This window comes from Urocitellus parryii, chromosome 8 (genome assembly GCF_045843805.1).
Source record: "Urocitellus parryii isolate mUroPar1 chromosome 8, mUroPar1.hap1, whole genome shotgun sequence".
Classification (NCBI taxonomy): domain Eukaryota; kingdom Metazoa; phylum Chordata; class Mammalia; order Rodentia; family Sciuridae; genus Urocitellus; species Urocitellus parryii.
In genome coordinates, this window is record NC_135538.1 from 105,479,410 (window position 1) to 105,502,979 (window position 23,570).

At 42.6% G+C, this 23,570-nt stretch overlaps 1 protein-coding gene and 1 non-coding gene across 3 annotated transcripts in view; one reads left to right on the forward strand and one right to left on the reverse strand.

The window, feature by feature from the left end:
- Positions 1–23,570, forward strand: part of Clic5 (chloride intracellular channel 5) — a 146,436-nt gene that overhangs the window by 42,768 nt on the left and 80,098 nt on the right. Inside the window, exon 1 of one of the 2 annotated variants that reach the window (XM_026394491.2) lies at positions 5,766–6,128. The exons of the other annotated variant lie outside the window; for it this stretch is intronic. Within the exon in view, the coding sequence (XP_026250276.1) occupies positions 6,066–6,128 (63 nt within the window). The 5' untranslated portion in view covers positions 5,766–6,065. Of the gene's footprint in view, positions 1–5,765; positions 6,129–23,570 lie in introns of those variants that run through there. 2 annotated transcript variants of the gene reach the window in all.
- On the reverse strand, positions 2,343–2,444 carry LOC113186902 (U6 spliceosomal RNA). The gene has a single exon (XR_003301348.2). It is a non-coding gene; the product is annotated as a U6 spliceosomal RNA (small nuclear RNA).

Below are 23,570 nucleotides of genomic sequence, written 5' to 3' on the forward strand. Positions count from 1 at the left end.
ATTGAGGGACATTTTGGTTATTTCCAGTTTGGGACAATTATGAACACTATTGCTGTAAACATTTACATACAGGTTTTTGTATGAACAAGAAAAAACTCATTTCTAAGGTAATACCCAAGAAACCATAAATGGGTCGTATGGTTAATATATATTTGGCTTCATATAAAATTTCCAAACTCCTGTCCAGAATGACTGTATGATTTTGCACTCCTACCCACAATGTAAGAGAGTTAGAATTGCTCTGTGTTCTTGTGAACACATCAGCTTGTCAGGGGTCCATATTTTAGCCATTCTAAAAAGATACATCATAGTATCTCTCCTTTGGTTTGCATATCTCTATGGGATGATGTTGAGCATATTGTCATGTGCTTATTTGCCATTGGTATGTCTTCTTTGGTAAAATGTCTATTTGGACCTTTGTCTTTTTTTTTTTTAATTAGGTTGTTTTCTTATCTTTGAGTTGTGAAAATTCCTTTCCAAATCTTGAACACAAGTCCTTTGTTTCCTCCTCTTTTCTTCTCTGGAAGAGATTGCATGTAATTGATATTATTCTTTCTTAAATGTTTGGTAGAATTCATTAATGAAGATATCTGAGGACTGGAGGTTTTTTGTTACCATTGTTTGAGGGTTTCGATTATGAATTTAATATCTTTAACTGATATAAAACTATTCAATTCTTCTTGACTCAGTTTTATTAATTTATGTCTTTCAAGATTTTGCCCATTTCATCTAAGTGGTCCTATTTATGTACCGGGAGTTGTCTCTGGTATGATTATCTGTTTGTCTGTGGAGTTTGTATGCCTTTTGTTGTTGTTGTTGTTGTTGTTGTTGTTAACATAATTTCTCTCTCCCCTGGTAAAATCTACCTGGATTTATCAATTTTTTTTTATCTTTTACAAAAATCAGCTTCTGGTTTCATTGCTTTCCTCAATTGTTTTACCTTTTTTTCCAATTGAATTAATTTCTGTTCTTACACTTAATTTTATTCCTTTTGTTGCCTTTGTACACATTTGGATATGCTTTTTCTAGATCCTCAAGGTGGAGTCTTAGTTATTGATTTGAGAACTTTTCTATTACCAAATAAGTGTTTCAAGTATGAATTTCCCTCTAGGCGCTGTTGTAGCTGTATCTTACAAAATATGATATGTTGTGTGTTCATTTACATTTAGTTCAACATAGTACTCAATTATCCTTGAGGCTTCCTTGTTGATCAATGAATTTCTTAGTGTGTTGCTTATTTCTGAACATTAAGAAAGTTTCTTCCTGTTATTAATCTATTTGATTCCATTATGGTCAGAGAATATACCTTGTATGACTTCGTTTTAAATTTTAAAAAACATGTTTTGTGACCCAGAATATGTTCTATTTTGGTGAATTTTCCATGTATACTTGAAAATAGTGTAAATATTATTGTTGATTGGGTAAGATATCTCGTAATTGTTAATTATGTAAAGTTGATTGATGGTGTTATCTTGAGTCCTCTATGTTTTGATGATTTTTTGTCTGCTTGTGCTATCAATTACTCAGAGGGGAGACTTGCAATCTCTAATAGTAATTGTGTGTTTGTCTCTTCTTTTAGTTCTGTCAGCTTTTGCTTCATCTATATCAAAGTTCTGTTATTAGGTACATACATGTCTAAGGTTGCCATATCTTCTTGGTGAGTTGACTTTCTTTATTATTATGTAATATTTCTATTTATCCCTGATACTTACCTTGTTCTGAAGTCTATTTTGGCTGATATTAACATATCCACTAGTTTTATTTTGAGTAGTGTTTGCATGGCAAGTTTAGCTTTTCTATCTTTTTAATTAAATCTCCAGTTTTTAATAGATGCAATTAGATTATCTATATTTAGTATAAGTATTGATACTGGATTCAGGAAGACCATTTTACTATTAATTTTCAGTTTCTTCTCTTGTTTCCCTTTCCTGCCTTTTAGATTATTTAAATATTTCTTGCCAATCCACTTTAACTTTTCTCTTGGCATTTTTCTGTACCTCTTGGTATAATTAAATAGTTGATTTTTTAGGGGGTTAAAATAGGTCACACTTATAGTTAGTAGTTAATCCATTTCAAGTGAAGCACATAAAACTTACAACTACATAAATCACTTTGTGCTTGATTCTTTATGTTGCAATTGTCATATTATTAAATCTATTATATCAAAAACTCAGGCTGGGGATATAGGATATAGCTCAGTTGGTAGAGTGTTTGCCTTGCATGCACAAGGCCCTAAATTCAATCCCCAGCACCAAAACAAACAAACAAACAAAAAACAACCAAACGATCAATATATCAAATCTCACCAGATATGTAACAATTTTTGCTTTCAACACTTATACAAAAATATTGATATTACCTCATTTGCATATTATCCTTTCATTTAGGTCTTACTAATCTCTATATAGTTCCAATTTTAGTATATGTGCTGCCAAAGTGAGCACTAAAAATGTTTTTTCAATGTTTTTCTAATAAAGAATATAAAAATTTTGCATCAAGTTTGTGAAATAATCAGTTAAAATGAGAAATACAATGTTTTTATTGACTAACCAATTATGTTTTGACAGTAAAGGGTACAAAAAAAGTCTTTTATCATCTTGGACTAAAGCATAATGTATAATTAAAACTAGAAATAGGCACAGAAATAGTTGATAGCCAATGCAGGTTTTTTTTTCTTTTTTGGCAACAAAAAGTTTATAACGCCAGTGTCTCAGTTATCTGCGGATATACAAATCATAGGTATTTTCTAGAAATTGTGATTAAAAGGGAATAGTAGATAGTTGGAGAAGATAAAGTGAAAGTTAACTCTGCCAGGTTTGGGATTAAGGAAAGGAAGGCCAGACCACACATGGCTTAGAATATGATCTATAAAATTCCTATAAAGCGTTTTTCATTTTAAAAAAAACCCTCAAAGGCATTTTATGCTTGTAATTTTATTTTCTTCTGCTGCATTGCTATTACAAATGTTGTCCACATGCCAGCTCAGGGCAATGATTGCGCATCAGACATTGAATGCATAGCCTCCCTCTGAGCCTTGGTCCTTCCCTGGAGTATGTAGTCATTGGCTTGGAATGAACAGCTGTGAAGGTGACTGTTTATCTAAAGGCTTTGGTGATGTAAGCCTGAAACCAAGGAGAAGGGGAGCAATTAAATCTCACCTTGATTAAACTGTAGGGTACCCAAGGGTTGCAAGTGGGGCTTGGCGACACTTTCTTCAGTAATTTGCACATGGATTCCATAGGGAAACCGTCTGCCATAAATGGTGGTCTGGACACTATGTCCACTTCTCTGTTAGATGTCTGACCATTCAGGAAGTTTCAGCCAAAATGCTTTTTGCTTCATAATGCCTTTTCTCCCCATCATCCTAACCATGATAAATAGTCCATCTACATGCCAACCCATATAGCCTTTCTGTGTTAGCCAGCTCTCTCCATCATTATGCAAAATATCTAAGATAGATCAACTGAAAAAGAGGAGAAATTTATTTTGGCTTATAGTTTGGGAGGTTTCAGCCCATGGTCTCTGTTCCTTTGGGCCTGTGGCAGCACAGTTCATCCTGGTGGGAGCTTGGGGTAAAGGAGGCTCACAAAAAGAGAGAGAAGAAAGGCAGGGCCCCATGATCCCCTCTGAGGGAAGACCCCAGTGATCTACCTTCTCCCACTAGACCCCACCTCTTAAAGGTTCTCCCACTTCCCAATAGTGTCAAGATCTAGGGATGAAACCTTTAACACATAGGTCTTTGGGGGACATTTCAGATCCATAGCACCCTCCATCTGCCCTATTATGTGGCAGCCTTGGTTTTCCTTTTGTGTGAATATTATTCTGAAATGGATTTTAATCTCCATTAAGATCAGGCCTAGCCAGGCGTGGTGGTGGGATTATGCCTACAATCCCAGCAGCTCTAGAGGCTGAGGTAGGAGGATGTCAAGTTCAAAGCCAGCCTCAGCCAAAGCAAGGTGCTAAGCAACTCGGTGAAACCCTGTCTCTAAATAAACTACAAAATAGGGCTAGGGATGTGGCTTAGTGGCCGAGTGCCCCTGAGTTCAATCCCTGGTACCAAAAAATAAAAAGTTTGAAAAAAAATCAGGCCTGTTTTGTTTCCCTCAAGTGACCTACACATATATACTATGTTTGCAAGAAGCAGTTGATAGAGTATTTGAGAGCTCAGGGTGTCTGCAGTTGGATTCTGACTTTGCCATTTCCTAGCTGGATGGCTAGGGGCAAGTTACTTAAATACTCCATGCCTTAGTTTCCCCACTTGTCAAATCAGGAAAATAACACTCTTTGTTAAGATTAAATAAGTAAAGGCATGTAAAGTGCTCAGTATATTTCTCTGACACATAGTAAATACTATTACTTGTTTTTCTTGTTAAGGAATTAATGTTTTTATCATAAAGAGAGAAACTGTGAAACAGTATATATTTATAAGTTAGGCAAGACAGAACACAAATGAAATTAACTAAAGAGAAGGCAAAGAAAATAAAAAGAAGTTGACCAGACTTCGGGTGCAAAGACTTAGCAACTATTTTTAAAAGAAACAAAGGCTAGGAATGTATATTGGTACAATTACTTTAGAAAACCATACCTAAGTGTTTATCAAGAACATTTTCACACTCTATGAGTCAGCAATCCCACTTATAAGTATATTTACAAGAGAAAAGCATCCACAGATCCAATGAAAGGATATTTGATAGGTAGAATGCTAACAGCACAAGTATCCATGGTATTCATTAACTGGAAACTATGCAAATATTCATTAACAGAAGAATGGATGAATAAGTTTGCAGCAGTAAAAAATGAATGATCTACAACTACACACAGCACAATGGATAAATCTCATCAATGTAACAACAAAAGAAGCCAGCACCAAGATTCCAGGCAAGAGTACCCCAGCTGATGAGAAATAGAGAGGAGAGAGGAATTTCTGGAGGGTAGTCAACCTTTCATTTCTTCATCTGGTGCTGGTTACATGGGTGGGTTCAGATTGTAAAAATTCATTCAAATGTACACCTATAATATGTGCATTTTCCCAGTATGTGTAGTACTTCACACACACACACACACACACACACACACACACACAGAATAGAAATGGAATAAGGATAGAAAAGGCAGGGAGAAAAAGAAGAGAAAGGAAGGGGGTGGGGGTGGGGGGAGGAACGTGAAGGGGAAGGACAAAAATAATCCAGAACGTGGAAAGACATGGATCCTTGGCTCTGGCAGCCCCTGCGGCAGCACCTGACCCGGTTGGCTCACCCCCTCTGCCTTACATGCCACTCCTGCCCTGCAGTCTATTTGCTCAGCCCGAGGATGAGGATGGCAAACGACCTGTGCTAGGGGTCTTTTCTTCTCTTCTTCGTTCCCCCACTTCTCCTCCCTGCCCTAAGCCTCTCTAGGAAGAACTTTCCAAGTGGGTAGTTCAGGTAGTGGAGTAACTTGAAGGAGCTATGCTAAATGAAAAACATAAAACGAGAGTCCCCTCCCCTCCCTTCCTTTCCCCTTCTGCTAACCTTTTTTTTTTTTTTTTTTCTTCCTCTTCTCCCCCATTCCCTCTCCTTCCCTTCTTTATCCTCCCCGGGACATCCTCCTGTGGCGGAGCTCCTTCGGTGGCTCTCAAGGCTCGGGGTCGTGGGGCGGTACCGGAGCTCCCAAGGTGTCCCCCCCCCCCAGTCCCCGCCCGTACTGACCCCGCCCCCCAGCCTCTGGCTATTTTGGGCGCGTTGGCCGCAGCGGCGGGATAGCTGACAGTCGCGGATCCTGTGACACCTCCCGGCAGCCCCGCACTTGTTGCTCGCAGGACCTGTTGTCACCCCTTAACCTGCCTTTCCCCTCAGCTCCCTGCCCCCTCCTGGATTCAGCCCTTTTCATGTGATCACCTAGGACACAGATCTCTCGACACCGACTGCCTCCGCTAGGGAAATAGATGGTTTAAAAAAAAAAAAATTCTAAACACCGCTCTGAAAAGAGGCCCCGCTGGGCAGGAGCAGAAGCGGCGGAGCTTTGGCCCCGGAGCTGCAGAGGTGGCGCCTCTCCGGCTCGGGACCGTGGCCCCAGGCGCCGACGGCATGACAGACTCGGCCACAGCTAACGGGGACGACAGGGACCCCGAGATCGAGCTCTTCGTGAAGGTAGGTCGCCGTCCGCGCTCCCGCAGCACCTGCAGCGCCTCCAGCCGGGCTCCTACTGGCGCAGGCTCACGTGCCCGGGCGCGGATCGCGCTAGGACTCTGTACCCTCCCTAGGGAAGGCAGTCCCGGGCCCTTGAGGTCCCCGGCATGACCTATTTGCAGGTCAGCGCCTCGCTTCGGGGCGCCAGGGCGGAATGGAGTGAGGGGCAACGTGGCAGGTGGTTGTCTTCTTGGAGAGTTGTCCCGCAGTTTGTCAAACCTGCTGCAGGATCCGCGGTCATCACTGCCAGTCCGGTCCTCCCCAGTGGGATTTTGACTTGTCTTGAAGGACAACTGCAGGTGTAGGGACATGGCAGGAACCTGGCTGAACCCACCCACAGGTGGAGGGAAGAGAGAGAGAAGGAAATATTATTGATAGAATATTTGATATGATGTTGGTGATATTTTGGCAAAGCAAAAATAACATTTCTTCAAATCCTCTTCCTCGCTTTACTCAGAGCCACCAAAATCAAAACGAAGGAAATGAAGGTGATTTCTTGGTTTGTGACTTAGAGAGCAGAAAATGAACACCCCATTCCCTGAAGTTATTATTACTGTCAGCATCAACATTATATAGGGGACTCGGGAAACGCTAAGCATTTGGTGAGGGGAAACCTCGCGGTCAGACTGGGATAAAGGAGCGCAGTGCAAAATTAAATTAAGCCGCCTTGCTCCTTGGACAAAGCTGCTGTACTTCATTTGCAACCTGTAGGAGGAAGGAAGGCTGAGGCAGCCAGCGTTTCCCCGTGCCCCGAAGTAATGAGAAAGAAACATTTGATCAGTCCTCAGTGCCGACACTGCAGAACCGGAAACCTGAGGCCGAAGGAGAGTGGCCTCCAGGGCCAGCAGAAAGAGTCCTCAGGACTTGGGGGAGGGGAGTCTCCAAGCTGCCAGAGCGCAGAGACCTTTCACAGTGGGGGATAAACTTTCTGAATGCAAAGTTTCTCCGGAAATATTCCGATAGCTGAGCAGAGGAGTCCTTGGTGCTTGGGGGGCGGGGGGGGGGGAATGGGCGGTTATTTCCCCCAAAGGGTTCTCCTTTGCAAGCCGGGTAAATAGGATTTTGTTTGTTTGTTTGGGAGAAAGTTTCAGGTGGACGTAAACCTGATAACAATCTTTTGGTCTCTGCTACCTTTGTAATCCAAAAACGTATTCATATGACCAGTTGTGATTTATTGCATGCTTGCGAAGTGATCTGTCTCTGATGTCCCAGCCTATTACAAAAGTTTTCCCTGCTGGGTTTTAAACTGTTTATGTTTCTTTTTCAAAATTACACCTCTCATTTAGTGACACTTGCTTTCCTCAGCCTAGTCTCTCCCCAGGATGCCCTCCTTTGATTTCTAGATTCCCCTCTAGGCAGGATTTCCAATCTGGCAGAGCCAGGTATGAAAGAGGTCCCATCCCCTCCCAGGCTGGGCAGTGTTGAGCCATGGGAGTGGTATGGGGGCACCCTGAACCCCAGAGTTCAGGCTTGCAGCCCAGAGGATGAATAGGCAGAGCTTTCACAAAGCGATGAGTCTTGCTGCTCTCCTTAAGAAAGCTATTCTAGGACTTACTCAGATTCCCTAGGAGGAGGTAGCTTCAAGGTGTCAAGTTCCTGAGAGATATTTGAAACACAAATTGGTTCTTTAGAGGCAAAGGAGCCCTTTGCCCTACTGCTCCTTGTGGAGACCGATCCTACCTGCACCTTTGGAATTTCATGTTGGCAGCTTTGGAGATTTATATGAAAAGCTCACTTCTCAGATCCCAGTGCCCACTCAAAGAATTCTAAAATGTTTGTGTTGTCATTCCCCCCCCCTCCCCAAAGGAAAGCAATCCACAAGAGTCAAGCAGATCCTTCATGGCCACTCCAAGACCAGAATGTTGGAGGGAACAAAAAATTAGATAGAAAAGCTGTTTTGATCCTGTCCTCCCCACCCTTTTTCTTTTCTTTCTTTCTTTTTTTCTGACTTCTGTTTAGTGTTACCACTTACAGGGTCAAGTAGAAGCTGGAAATATTGTGAACTAAAGTTGCTGTACAGGCCTTGGACTGTGTTATTTAAGGGAAGCAATATCCTGATTTGAGAATCAGACTTTTCCCAAGTTTGAAGTCTCTGGAAGCTGTAAGATGCCCATTAAAAGAAAGCCTTTCTTACAGATGGTGTCAGGTAACCAAAGTGCTTTCTGCAGGTCAGGGCCTGTGGGTTTCTATGAAGTCTCCCAGGCACAGCAGGCTCCACCCACAGGTGTGGTGTTGGTCATTTTCAATACTCTCTTAAAGGATCCCCAAACTCAGCCCGCCTGCTGGGTCCACCATTCTAAATCAAGATGAGCTTGATTTAGAATCAAAAAGCTCATGCAGTGAGCTTCTGGGACATGTGATCCTCTCCCCTATCAGTTGATAGTCATTATCTGTTACTAATACTGATAATAGTATTAATGATAATAATAACAGCAAACAGCAGCATTTTAGGACTTGTGCAGCAAGTTTATATATCTTATCTCATTTGATCCTCAACATTCTCATTTATGAGGATTGATTCGCTGATGTGAAAAAATGAAGCAGGCTCATAAACCTGACTCACAGGGAGCTTGTGAGGCTTGGTGTTGTCAGAGCATTTGGTGAGCTGCAATTTGCTCTCTATGTCACAGTCCAGGGAAATAAGAATGAGGATCAGTCCCATTTTATACAACACACTAGCTCAGAGAGGGTGTGTGAAATGTCCAGAGATAGATGGCAAACAGCATTAAGATTCAGTCCTTAAACGTAGCAGTTCAGAATCTAAACTTCCTGTTCTTTTCCAAATGCCAGTATGTCAGTCCTTGCACCTTATTTTGACAAGTTCAGCTTTTAAGTGTCATCCATGAAGATGATGATTTATAATTTGCTAATCTGTCCTAAGGTGTTTACAAAATTCTGTCAAGGAAACTGCCATGCTCTCTAAATTCCAATGAACATTCCAACTGGGATTTAAAGAGATAGTTTCCTTACATCTTTAGTTTCTTGATTTATATTGAAGAAGGTTAGATCAGATACACTCCGATTCTGTGGGTAGGGCAAAGATCTGGAGACAAAGGATCTGAGTTCAAGTTTTATCTCTGCCTCTAATTAGCTAAATAACTCTAAATAAATTATTTAATTTTTATGAGCCTTTACAGCAAATCACCCCTACTCCTTAAAACAAGAGATGGTTATAGATAAAGTGAGCAGATAACTCATTGTCCAAACCAAAACAGTTTGGAAATAAAAGAAATAATTGGTCTGGGACAACATATATAACCCAGGATTATTTGGGGGTAAATCAGGATGTATGATCACTCTGGTTAGGAAAATACAGTCACCAAGGATTTGTTGTGAGATTCTAAGATAACACATAAGTACATAAATTGAATATTGCTATAAACACCTTGACTGCAGTCAAGTAACACCTTGACTGCGAGTAAGGTGGAAGGTGGAACTGTTCTCCGTCTGCATCCCTGATTTGCCTTGGGGAACAAAGCCCTGGCTCTTTCCTTACTCACAGGGATGGGAAATCAATGAGATCATCTGAAGCTTGGACTTTGATCAGAAAGAGAAGGCAACAGATTAGGGACTGCATAATGGCAGCAAGGGTGGTTTATTGCAAGATAAAACGAGCAAGGAAGTAAAAGCAAAACAGAAAGCAATTTGGGAAGACAAACACAGGATGTGCTGAGTATGTTAGATCAAGGTATTGCCTCCACCACTTTCAGTCGAATCCCTAGACCCCAGACGCAGAAAGCCACTGAAGCAACATGACCATGGTGAACAAATTCCCTACAAACCTTTCCTGGGGCCAGGAACCTGGATTTCAACAAAAGCTAGTGGCTCTCAACCTTGACTACATATTCATATTATTTAGGGGATTTAAAAACTCTTGATGCCAGGCTGTTCCCTGGGCCAATTACATGGAAGTTTCTGTGGGTGGAGCCCAGAAGTGGATTTTCACCTCCACCCCTGGGTGACTCCAGTCTGCAGCTTGGTGGAGAGCCTCTAAGGCATCATGAGAGGTGGGGCTGATGGCAGGCAGCTTCTGCCACAACTGAAGTGGGTGGCCTTGCTGGTGTAGATTAATGTCCAAATCTTCTAATGGCTTCAGGGCATCATGGTCAGGAGTGTTGATAGCTCAACCCAGTTGGTGCTCAGTTAACAAATGCTGACGGACCAGTAAGCCCTATCCACAGAACTCTAGAACAATCAGTGCATGGGGTCGGTCTAGTCAAATAATCATCCATTCAGTGTGGGGGAAATAAAAACAAGTCCTTCTGATTGTCTAATGGAAATGACTAGTATTTTCCTTTACCAAGTGACTCCAAAAGCCCTGACAGTGGTATGGGGTGCAAGTCAAACAGGGGTCCCCATGATGTGGTCATCTGATTTCCAGAACAGACAGGATCAAATTTTGTCATGTTCCCTCTGTGTGCCCAAGCTGCTCTGTCTGCCTGGTCACCTTGGGCAGCTCACCTAAGCATGAGCTCATCCAGTTTTTAATGCTTCCTCCATCCCACTAAGCAACTGTGTTTTTCTTTCCCACCATCTCCAGGTTTTGACTTGCAGTTAATGACCCAATACACAAATCTACCTGCCCTGCTATGTCATTGAGTGCTTCCTTTCCAGTAATGCATCCACAGAGTGCTAGTGTCCAAGGTCAAAGATGCTCACTCAGGTGCTGTGGCAGGGTGTGGGAGTGGCTGTATGTCTGCAGTGGTGCCAGCTCCTGCCTCCCTGCTGAGCTGTGTGTCTCTCTGGGTATTTTTTGGCTGTCTCCAATCAGCACAAAGAGTGTCAGTTTAGATAATCAGGTCAAAACTCTTCATTCTTGGTTTCCTTTGACTTACCAAGTGCTGGTCCTATGCTATCATTATAATAGTGTGACATTGGGTGTTAAGCTGTGGCTTATCAGTTGTGTGAGCTGCTACAGACTGACATCTCTGGGTCAGTTTCCTAGCAGTGCAATGCTAATAACAGTAGTACATATCTCTTGGGGTTAGTTTGAGCATAGAATGAGCGGCATATGAATCTAGAGTATATGAAGGGCTCTTCTGTAGCCCCATGTATCCTAATCAGTGAAAGCAAAGTCCTTGGATTTCCCTCCCTTGATGTGTAGAAGCAGTCAGAGCTTAGGCCTACCTGATCCTGTCTCACTGCTGAAATCAGAATGCAGACCAAGGGCAGCTAGGGCACAGGTTAGCCATCACTAGCTCTGATTGCCTCAGACTGAGCTGGAGGGCAGCAGAGGCAACTGTCAGAACTAATGTAGTTGGTGTGACCACAGGGCCAGTGCAGATCCCTGACCCATCATTGGATTCGGGAACTTGATTCCTCCCGTCATTTACTCCCTTATCCAAGGAAGCTTTCTCATGGCTGTGTCCTCTAGGGATATTAGTTCCCTTTTTCTTTTGTCACTGGGCACTGGGGGAGACTTCCCAGGCTCACCTGAGAACTGCCAATAACTTGGGTGAGAAAGAAGATTCTGGAGTCTAGGGGTTTCTTTGCAGGTCTTCCCACTGCCTCACCAACAACTTCCCAGCTTACATATGCATAGGGGCTTTCAGAGAAAATAGACTACCCATGAGCTTTCTGAAGACTTGGGTCTGTAGAAGGGCTCTCTCCATCCAGACATCCTGAGGGGTCTGCTTTAATTATCAGAGAAATTTCTTTTCTTCTTCTTTTTTTTTTTCCTTCTTAGTTATACACGACAGTAGAGTATAATTTGACTTATTTATATAAACATGGAGTATAACTTATTCTAATTAGGCTCCCTGTCTTTTTTTTTTTTCTTTTTAGTACTGGAAATTGAACCCAGGGGTGCTTAACCACTGAGCCACGTCCCCAGCCCTTTTTTGGATTTTAGAGACAGGGTCTCTTTGGATTGTCTAGGACCTCACTAAATTGCTGAGGCTGGCTTTGAACTCGAGATCCTTCTGCATTAGCCTCCCCAGCTGGTGGAATTATAGGTGTGTTTCACCTGGCCTAGCTAGGCTCCCAGTCATGTGGTTGTACATGATGTAGAGATTCACTCTGGTGTATTCATATGTGAACAGAGGAAAGCTCTGTCAGAATCATTCCACTGTCTTTCCTATTCCTCTCCACACCCCCTTCCCTTCATTCCACGTTGTCTAATCTGCTGAAATTCTATCCCCTCACCCTGCATGGTGTGTTAGCAACCACATATCACAGAGAACACTCAGCCTTTGGTTTGGGGGCATTGGCTTATTTCATTTAGCATGATAGTCTCTAGGTCCATCGATTTACCAGCAAATGTCATTCTTCATTATGGCTGAGTAATATTTTATTGTGCATAAACCACATCTTCTCTATCCATTCATCTGTTTAAGAATACCTAGATTGGTTCCATAGCTTAGCTACTATGAACTGAGCTGCTATAAACATTGATGAGGCCACAACAGTATAGTATGCTGATTTTAAGTCCTCTGGGTATATACCAAGGAGTGGGATAACTGGGTCAAATGGTGGTTCCCTTCCAAGTTTTCTGAGGAATCTCTGCATACTGCTTACCAGAGTCATTGCACCAATTTGGAATCCCACCAGCAATGTATGAGTGTGCCTTTTTCCCCACATCCTCGCCAACCTTTATTGTTACTTGTATTCTTGATAATTGCCATTCTGATAGGAGTGAGATGAAATCTCAGTGTGTTATCGTAGATATTTCTTTGCCAGCCACCTGAGTGACCATCTACTTTGGAAACTTACATTTTCCTTTAGGGAGTATCTGAGTTCTGAAATGTAAAATTCACTCAGGGTAAATGAAACAGTCTGCTGTCAGAACTGAAATGAATCTTTCCCTCTAAAAAGAAATGGAGTTGTCAACCTCTGAAAAAACCCTCTAGCTCTGCTGACATGGGAAGATTTTTTTTTTTTTTTTTTTTTTTTTTTTTGAGACAGAGTCTCATTAAATTGCTGAGGGTCTGGCTAAATTGCCTACGCTGGCCTTGAACTTGCGATGCTCTTGCCTCAGCCTCCTGAGTCACTGGGATTATAGGTATGTACCACTGTGCCCAGCTGGCACAGGAAGATTCTTTGAATCATATTTTTTGTAGCACTGATAATACACAATGGAGATATGATTCTCAGTTTTCAAAGCATGAAAATGACAGTAAATCTTTACATGCCCAGGCCCTGCCCCCCAAGAGATTGAGATTCAAGAGGTTGGGGTCAGGCTAGGGCAACTGTATCCTTATAAAGCTACAGGAGGTCATTCTGAGATTTGTCAGAGACTGAAAACCAGTGGTCAGACCCTGGGTAAAAAAAGATTGTGCTAGGCAGTGCGGCATCAAAGGGGTAAGAGGAGCTTCAGGCCCCACTTGAAGCGTGTATTTCACAGGATGGAGGAGGTTGAGGCAAACAGACTTACAGATTGTCCTCAGACAAACCAGGAAAGGAAGGAAAGGAATGCTTTTGACCCTCTCTCTCTATCTCTATCTGCTCTTCTTCCCTTGAAATTGTTTTTTTTTTTTAAATAATGTAGGAGTGACAAACAATTTAAAAGCTATGCAGAAAAGAGATACTAAAAAGATAAAGAAATTAGGGAGTTAGGAGTTAGAGGATTGAAGACAATCAATTGGCCAATTAGCAAAAAAAAAAAAAAAAAAAAAATGTTTATGAGGCACTCACTCTGTGTCAGGCTCCCAGGGAGCCAGAGATCAAAGGAAGATGGGGTCTTGGCTGTCCTGATGGTGGGTGGAGTAGAAGAGTAAAATTACAAATGGATATTAGTGCCAGTGTTAGGGTACAAAATGAGGGGTACAGATGAAGGGACAGTGTGGTCCAACTCAGGTCTCCAGGCCTAATAGATGCAGACCTGAGATGTGCCTTTAGAATGATCAGTATCCACAGAGGTGGCTAAGACTAGAAAACCACCTTGGGTCCAGCAAAGATATAGGGGTAAAGAAGTTCAGACAAATTTGGCTAGAGGAAGTGGTGTATTCAAGGGAGATATTGGAAATAAGCCACAAATCAAAACAAAACAAAACAAAAAAACAACAGAGGGCCATCTTGAATGGCTGGTAGGAGGCTTCTGCTCCCTCACTGGGGAGTAAAGGAAAGAGCTAAAGAGGGGAACAGAATGATGTGTTTAATGTTTAAAAGGTTCACCTGCTGGGTTGCATGATGTAATGGGAAGACCTGGATTCCAGGTCCTGCTCTGTCACATGCTAGCTTGGGGAATTTAAGTTTCCTCTCTTATGAAATGGAATCATAAAATTGTGGAATTTCTGACTTGGGCAAACATGTAGATATCATCTCGTCTGACCCCCTCTGATGAGATCAATTCACAATCTATCATTTGGGGATACATGCTGGATAGAGTGAAGGGAGAGAGCGCAGCTGCTGCTGTAGTGGCCACGCTCACCATGACCATTAGAATACGGAGAGCCTCAAGGAAGAGGATACTGCAATGATCCTATCAGCAACTCACTGTGACGCCAAATAGGTTTGAGAGGCAGAATGTGCTTTGGAAGAGTGAATACAGCATTAGGTACATACCTTAGAAGAGGCCTGTGCAATTTATGAAGGACACCAAAATTTAAGATTCCATGGTTTTGTGGTAAAATCATGTCTAGAGAGTCTAGTTTCCACACGTGGAATGGTGATACCATTGGTGGGCTTGACCATCATTGTCTAAGATGTAAATGGATTGAATGCAGCTCAACTAAACTAACTGCGCTTTAAGATTCCTTTATTATAAAATCTGATGAATTTATAATAAAAATAGGACTGTGAGAAAGAGATTTCTTGATCATGAAAATAATCTGTTTTAGAACTGCTATGTTTGAAGCGTGGGCCGGCCAATCAGGTGCAGGTGTTCATTAGAGTACTGGAACATCAGAACTGAGAATGAGGATTGTCAGGACAGGAGATGTGGACTTGAACTTCTATTTAGAGCTACAGTTGAAGGAATAAGTCCCAGAGGATGGAACATGGAGAAGGAGTAAAGAAAAAGGTCTTGTGCTTTAGTTTCCAATAAATGTCCTCCTGATACCAGCAGCTCAGAGATTAGGCTTCAGCCTCTGAATTTGGGGGAAATACATTCAGACCACAGCAGATTGGATCACAAGGCATTTCTGACAGCCAGCTGAGCAATTTGGACTTTTATTTATAATATAGAAGATTGCCTATGTACCTACCTGCCTGTGGAGCAATTACATTTTGAAAGGGGAAAGTGCTTGCTGGTCTGGTCTAAATATGGCACTCCTGTCTGCTGCATCTGAGAAATCGGATTTTGAAGTGGGAGGTCTTCACATCATGCCATGGTCCCCCATAGTCTGTGGCATGGAGAAGTTTGGTGCTGCTGGGTGACCCTACACCCTGCATCAACCATGGTGGAACTTAAGGTGATTTTTTTCTTTTTTCTTTTTTTTCACTTCTGTTTATCATTCATCTATGGTAAGGGGAAAAGAAGCCAGTATCAGAGTGTGGAAACAGCAGGAGAGGTGAAGGGGGTGGGGAGTGCAGTGAATGGAGTCCAGCTGAGAGCCCATTACCTAGAATAAAGAGCAAGGGAAAACCTTGTCCCAGTTACTTTCTCTTAAGAGAGGTTGTCATGGCAACAAATAGAAGTTTCTTGATTCAGCCCAAGGCTTCTCTCCCTAGGACGCACACCTCTATTTCCTAAAGCTGACAGTGAGCAAAGGTCCAGCAAACACAGCAGATGAAGGGGTGGGATCTTCCTGCCTTTGATTCATTTTCATGTTTGGGTCCTGTGGCTTTGTAGGGTCATAGCATAAACTCTAGGACTCACAGTGTCTTTGGGATTTGCCTCAGAAACTAAAAAAGCCATATGATTGTGGTCCCTTATCATAAATGCCTCAGATCTTTCTTGTGTGGATGAAGGGTTCTGGGTAGGGCCTGTGCTACAAGGGAAAGGGGAGTCAGGTGGGATGTGGGGAGAGCACTTTTCCTCTTTCCAGAACTCCATGAGGATAGGAGGGATCTGATCTATCTGCCAAGACTATCATGAAGGTCAAATAACATAAAGAACACAAACCTCTTTTGTAAGTTTCCAGACTTACCCTTGTCTCTGTGTTTTCATCACAAGCAAGGCTTTATATTCTTTTTATGTCGTCCCCAATGCTCAGCACGCATCTTCCTGTTTATAATAATGATCTGCTAATATTCCTTATGTTGCATCAAGGTAACCTGTGTCTGTCCCATTATTATTCATTGATTGCTTTATTTAACTGTTCCAATGCAAGGCAGGATATTGGTCAATATAGGCCATAGAATCCGGCTGCTGTAACAACCACCCATCAATTTGTTCACATTGTAGCTCCATGAAGCATTTGTTGAGTGGTCTTTTCCACTTAGGCTCCTTCCATTCTGTAATTCTGTCACTTCCCAAGGCCGCCAACTCTTCCGTTGGGTTCTGCATTTAACCAGCACAGAGGGAAGACTAAAGGTAAAGGATCCAGCCAAGAGATTTGCATGGCTTCTGTCTGGAAGTGGCCATATCACTTCACCCCACTTTCCACAGTCCAGAACTCAATCCCATGGCTATTCTCATGTGCAAGGGAGTCTGGGAAGTGCCATCTAGCTGTATTTCCCAGGAGAGAGGGGAAATGGGTTTGGAGAATGGCAAGTCAGCCTCTACCTTAGAAACCAAGTTATCTGTTTCCCTGTTTCCTGCCACTCCATCACCTCGGTGGCATCCCTTAAGATGGCATCCTACGTGGAGCTTCTCTCACCTCGTCCACCATGATTAGTACTATCTGCTTCAGCTTCCTAGAATACTCTCTTCATCATACTTGTTCCTCTGTGTCCTAGATCCAAATTCACCTGCTTCTACTTGATACTGAAGATGCCTTTCTTTTCCCAACCTTATTTCTCATATTCCCTTGAACTGGTTGCTTATGTGTCTATTCATATGTTGAAGCAAAGTTTTGATACTCTTATCCTTTGAGGGAGGAAGAGATTTAGTCTTTATCACATTACAAGGTAACTGGCTGGGGGCTGTGGATGGGATTTGTCTCTACAAGCTTAGGGAAAAACAAAAACAAAAACATGGGAAACCTGACCAGATCTGAGCACTTACCACCAGAACAGGATTTTTCAGCTTTGGATAGTCACATAAAAAATTTCATTAAATTCCAGCCCATACATATAAATTGGACTCTTCATGGAAGGGACTCCCAGACATCTGCAATTTAACAGATGCCGCAGGTGATTCTGATGCAGGATCCAGTGAGGGGAGCACTGCCCACACCTACCAGGGCCTATGAGGATATCCTGAGTCCAGACAAGTGAGGTGAATGGTGGAAACTTAAAGCATCCTACATGCACAGGAGAGGAGTTTGGTTGGTGAGTCATCTTCCAGATGCTCTCAGGTCACCCCAATGAATGGAACATTTTGGTCATCTCAAATAATGACCCTTGACCTTAGAATCTGCTCTCTGGCCTATGGAATTATAAAAACTGCAAGGCTGCTCATCCCCATCTCCAAAACATAAAATTCTCAAAGTGGAAAATGTTGGGGAAGAGATTTGAGGGAGGAAGGGGAAAGGCAGGAGAAGCAGATGGAGCTAAAGTGGCTGTGGCCTGAAGATCCAGTGTCATTCCCCAGGCCTCTCCAGTCCTGGAGTCTCTCTGTAGTTTCAGAAGTCCTTGGAGAATCACTGGGAAATTGAAAAATAACAGCAGTGGCTGTGTGCTGTTCTGAACACCTGCCTTATGTTAGTTAACTTCTTGAATTCTACAGAGTCGGTCCTGGCATTCTTCCTACATTACAGATGAGGATACTGAAGCTCAGACGGAGTCTCCTGTAACTAAAGCCATAGCTAGGACATGGCAGATCCTGGTTTTAACTCTGGCCCCTGGCTTCAGGATCTGTGCTCTCTACTGCCCCATTCTACCCAGACCCCCAGCTTTATGAAGACAGAGTACTGGTGCTGGAGCAGGAGGCGTTTTCCCTCCATGGCTGGCTGGAGTGAGATGACCAAGGCTCTGCCTTTTCTTAATTCTCCATAGGTCACAATGAATGGTCCAAGGTCAAGGTCAGATCTTCACACTTAGGCAAATGATGCAATTCCCAAAGAGGGTGAGTTAGAGCCTTCTAAAGACCACAAGTCTCCTTCCCTCTTCTATGTTATATTCTTTGATCAACCTCTTTGCTTTAAGAAATATTCCCCATGGGCCATTTCTAAAGTATAAATATGTTGCTCTAAATGGCTACACATGGACCCTGTGGTTCCAGCTCACATGTTAGGTAGGACTACTTCATCAAGTAGTCAGAGGCAAGCAGATCAGAAGGAGCGGCAGAAAGATCAGGAAGATCATGCTACATGCTACTGGGGTACAGATCTTGAGGACCATCAGGTTGTGGGGGGAAATGGTCCTTGTTGTGCATTGTGGGGTGACTGCCAAAGGCAGACCTTGTCCTCTTACTGGTTTACCCTAGAGCCGGCTCTTGATCAAAATGCTTCATCAGGATTCTGAGATAGGGTATGAAACTCATCTATGCAAGGATGAAGCCCTTGTCTTAGAAGAAATTTTATGTTTATTCCAGTAGGCCCTGCCTCCATTATTAAAAATGGGAGATTATAGTAATTAAAAAAATAGACAATTTGCCAGGGCACTATAAAAATGAAAATAAAAAGAAAAAGAAATGATATTTAACAATGTTATTCATGCAATTCAGTGGGGTCCATTGAGTTTTCATGGGATTCCAACAGCTTCAATCCTTCCCTGGGGCCAGACAGTGTTTGTCTCTTACAGTGCTCCATAGCAGACTGGAGTCAAGGGTTGAGAACACACTGGTTGGCTACACTCATGCCATGGGGTCTAGCCTTGCTGATGCCAGGCCTTTCTATGACACATGACCTAGTCAAGGGTGCTGAGACCAGAGAAGTCATTATAATAAATACAACTTATTGGGCATCTACTATGCCCTAGACATTTTGCTAGGCACTGTTTAATCCGGTATTCCTAATCCTTTACAAGCAAGATCATTGGGTAGATCTATAGATGAGAAATCTGGGCTCTGACAGGTGAAGTCTTTTGCTTAGGGTCTGATGGACAGTGGCAGTTCGGATTCAAAGCCAAGTCTGACTGACTCCAAAATTTTGTGATGTATGTTAATAATTAAAGATAACGCAGGTAAAGTCAAGGCGCTTGAGATATACTTAGAGCAGTTGGCCTCCCAGATGCCAGTCTCTGGTGCAGTGGGGGAAATAAGGAGGCACACGAGGTAGACACAGTTGGGACCTGGCAGAACTTGCAGTCTAGGGGTAAAGGGGACAGGGCATCGTTGGACATCCGAAGGAACTGTGACCTGAAGGCCAGTATGAGACTAAGGGAGATCAAAGCAAGGGTTTGAGGAAGGCACCTTGTTTCAGGAAGGTACCTCATTTCAGGAAGGCACTAAGCAGAGTTTTGCAGCACAGGCAGGCAAAGAAATGAAATTCAACTCCAAGGTGGGATATGAGGTGAGATACTCAGGAAAGCTCAGGTAGAGACAGGAAGACATCTACCTCTTACCTCCTTCTCCCACAGACCTGTTGCCTAGGCAGATTCCAGGGGGGCAGGTGATAAAGGGACCTAGGTTCTATACCTCTAGCAAGACCCAGCAAACTTCTCTTGGTACCTACCTCCCCCAGGAGAATAGGACCTGCTGGAGAAAGGTCACAAACCAGCCCTTCTGGACCTAATCCCTGAGAATGATAAGAAGCTTATCTAGGCCTGCTGCTCCTCATAAAAGGTCTCCATCTGTGTGCCAAGAACTACTCTAGCAAGGGCGAGGCACCTTTCACTCCAGAGTGGGAGATAAATGGCCCTCAGCTGGCGAGTGCTTAAGAGTGAAGGAGTGAGCACACAGCCCTCAGTCAGGAGGAGAGTGTGGTTATCAGACACATGTAATTGTGGCATGGGGGAGGGATGGTCCAAAAGGAGCCAGGGGTGGGGGGGAACAGACCTTGGATAGGAGGCAAAGATCACCCACATCACGGCTCTGCTCCCTGGGTGGGTGCTGATGTCCTTTTTTGGGTTCCAGGGGATAGGACAGTAACCAAGTGGAAATGGTTACCTTGAAATCTCAGAGCAGATGGCTCCTCTCCTCATGCTGGCTGTTTGCTACAAAGAAATGTGTGCACCATCACTTTATTATTGTATATGTACATACACATATACAATATGAATATTGAAATATGTATGCTTGTATTTCACATTTACATATATAAATAAATATACACAGATACATATAATATATAGAATATACATATAAATTTTATATATGTATAAATGCTTTTTTCCTGAGATTTGAGGTCCAAGGCTGAAATCCACAGTGTGAGACACTTATCATATGCTTAACCTCTGATATTTCTATGCAAATGGCATGCATAACTTTACATTTATTCCATATCCAATAATCATCGAGTAATAGAGCAATACAATGGAGTTTAGAAAATGTGAATTTTGGTTATGCTTCCTTCCATTCTGTTATTTTGGACTCATAACTTGGGTTTCTTCACCTATAAAATAAAGGGATTCAATGAATTGACACCTGAGGTTCCGTTCAGCTCTGGAATCGAATCTTTGATTCTTCTGCATAGTAAGCACCTTGCAGGGCCCTGTAGGAGGTTCTAAAAGACCTCTGCTCTCAAGTTTACAGATACTAGGTGAAGAGCTCAGCTTCCAAAGCCTAGGTCAGGTCAGCATCTGTTCACGTGGTAAATATTTCAGGCCTCACAAGAAATGCTGTCTCTGTTGCAGCTACCCAGCTCTGCCACTGTATTATGAAAGTGGCCGCAGACAATATGAAATGATTGACTCACCTGTGTTCTAGTGACACTTTATAGAGAGGTGTGGTCTGACTCCTGGCTTAGGTACCAAACTGGCAGGGATTGAGCAGAGAGTGGTGTGTCCCCGAGCTGTGGGCGTGGCAACCTCAGGATCCAGTAGTAAGATGAAGCATTCTGAGTTTCTTAGAGAATGTTCCTGGTTGAATCAAAGTTATTAATAACTTTTTTCTGCCTATGATGAAACATTAACAGAGGCTGAAGCTCAGGACTTTATTACCAGGCCCATGAAAAGGTGTCTGTGGTCATGGATGCAAAACCTCACATGGGGGACCACACCTGGACAGAACTCTTTCCCTGATTCTATCACCACACTTTTGTTCTTCCTTCACACTGGGGATGGTTCTGTCAAATGATCCCCTTGGCATTTACTGCTTGGCCTGGCTTCTACCAAGCCTTGTGCTACTGCCATGCTGCTCACTGGGGTGGTGCCCTGGCATCTGTGTGCCAGGACGTGGCCACCTGGCAGTGGGAAGATGCACAAGTCTTCCTGGGAACGTCACTGTATAGAAACTACAATGATTACCTCATGTCTGAATCAGTTCTGCAGACTAGGTGAGAGTATAGTGTGCTGGCTGGTCAGGGAGGCCTCATACAACTGCTCCAGATTTCCTGAGAAAGGAGAAAGTTGTCTTATGAGGTCACACATTCCTAATGGTGAACACTTGGGTGTGCTTTCTGCCCTTGACTTCCCTGTACCCTTGACAAGACACTTGGCCTCTCTGGGGAATTTTTCAACTATGACACCAATTGGAACTGCATTCCTTGGGCCTGCTGGGTCCTGACCTCAATTCAAATTGCATAAATCCATGGAATCCACTTACAGTCTCTGGCTTTTGTTGACTTTCTTTGGTTGACTTTCACACTGGCCAGTTTCACTGTGTGTGTATGTGTGCATGCACACCTAACTTCTTCATATTTAAGGCCCTAATTTTCGGTCTTCTCTGGTGCTATGATTTTTTGATAGCATCTATGAAATCCATGCTTTCTTATGCCAGCAAATTATAATAAAAGGCACTTCTGTCCTTTATTCATATGCTTTTATTTGGGGGGCATTTTCAACTTATTTCAAAGTGGACATAAATAGTAGACATTGCCCCCAGCATCATTGGTGTAGACGTCTTAGGCCTTTGGTCTTCAAGACAGGACCCAGGGACTGGCTTTTTAGCCCCCATTTCTTTTCTTCTTAACTTAGAAAAAATAGGTTCTGTGGTTTGCAGCAAAAAGCCCCGATCATTATTTCTTTAGAAAAACATTGTAAACAGAATCTTCTTTGAAGTCTATATTAACCATAATACCTTATTTTAGTGATTAGAAATAAACATCCTATTAGATATATAAGAACAAAAGTTATTTTGGAATTCTATTAAATTCTTTGGGATGTTTTTCGTAAACATAAAAATGTAGAAACGACATCGTATTTAGGATTCATTAAGAACATGAAACTCTCTGTCTCCCTGGGCCAGCCTGGAGGAGGTAGGAGAAAGCAAGTCCTACTAAGGGAATTGTTTTTATTCCCTTTCCATCTCTTCTTGTGCCACCGAAGAAAAACTTTTCACTGAGTGAAATCAACTTATAATAATTCCTGAAAGCTCCTTCAAAGAAAAACAATAAAATAATATCTCACATTTACTAAATACTACATGAATTCTTTACATGTATTTATCATTCAATTCTTACACAACTCTATTAAATATTATTATTTTCCCCATTGTCTAGATGAGAAACCAGTAGATGAGTTGCTTGTCCAAGTTCATGCAGCTTATAAGGGTTCCTGACCTACCTCTCCATGCAGGAGTCACTGAAGGGACCAATGCAGTCTGCCTGGGGGTTGGAAGTGAAGGAACAGTCTTCCCTGATCACTCTTGGGACTTGCTGGTATCTTTTCACATTCCCTTAGGCTTGGATGTTAATAATACACTAATAGTATCTTTTTACTATATTTAAAAATTTTAAAAAGAAAACGACTGTATATATGTATATACATGTAAACATATATACATAGATACGCATCTATGTAAATCTCTCTATACACATGTATGTATATACGAGTGTGTGTGTGTGTGTGTGTGTGTGTGTGTGTGTGTGTGTATGGAGAGAAACAGAGAGACAGAGAGAGAGAGAGAGAGAGAGAGAGAGAGAGAGAGAGAGAGCCCTGTAATTTATCTGCTGAGCATCAAGAGCAGACAGAATTACAACTAAGGGTCAAGGGGGCTTTGGCCATGCCCACAGTGAAGCTGGGGTAGGACTGGGCACTCTCTGTGAGTACTGCACACAATTGCTCTCCTTTATGTGCTGAAGTTTGTCTGCTTTTTTTGACCTTTCATGTTGGGTACCAATCTGCCACTTGCTAGCAGGGGATCAGTATGAGTAACAGTTGATCGTTAGCCACACCCTCTGCCTACCTAATTCTATCTGTCAGCCTTCATTGAAGATGTGATATTGGTGGGGAAATTTGCTGACCATGAACCCTGTGTTTAGTCAACCACACGGAAGAGGTGTTAGACTTATTTGTGTCAATCTCAAGGAGGAGAGCTGAGAGCTGGTTTTAAACTTTTCAGTGGAGAGGCCAAATTTAGCTTAACAAACTGAAGAACTT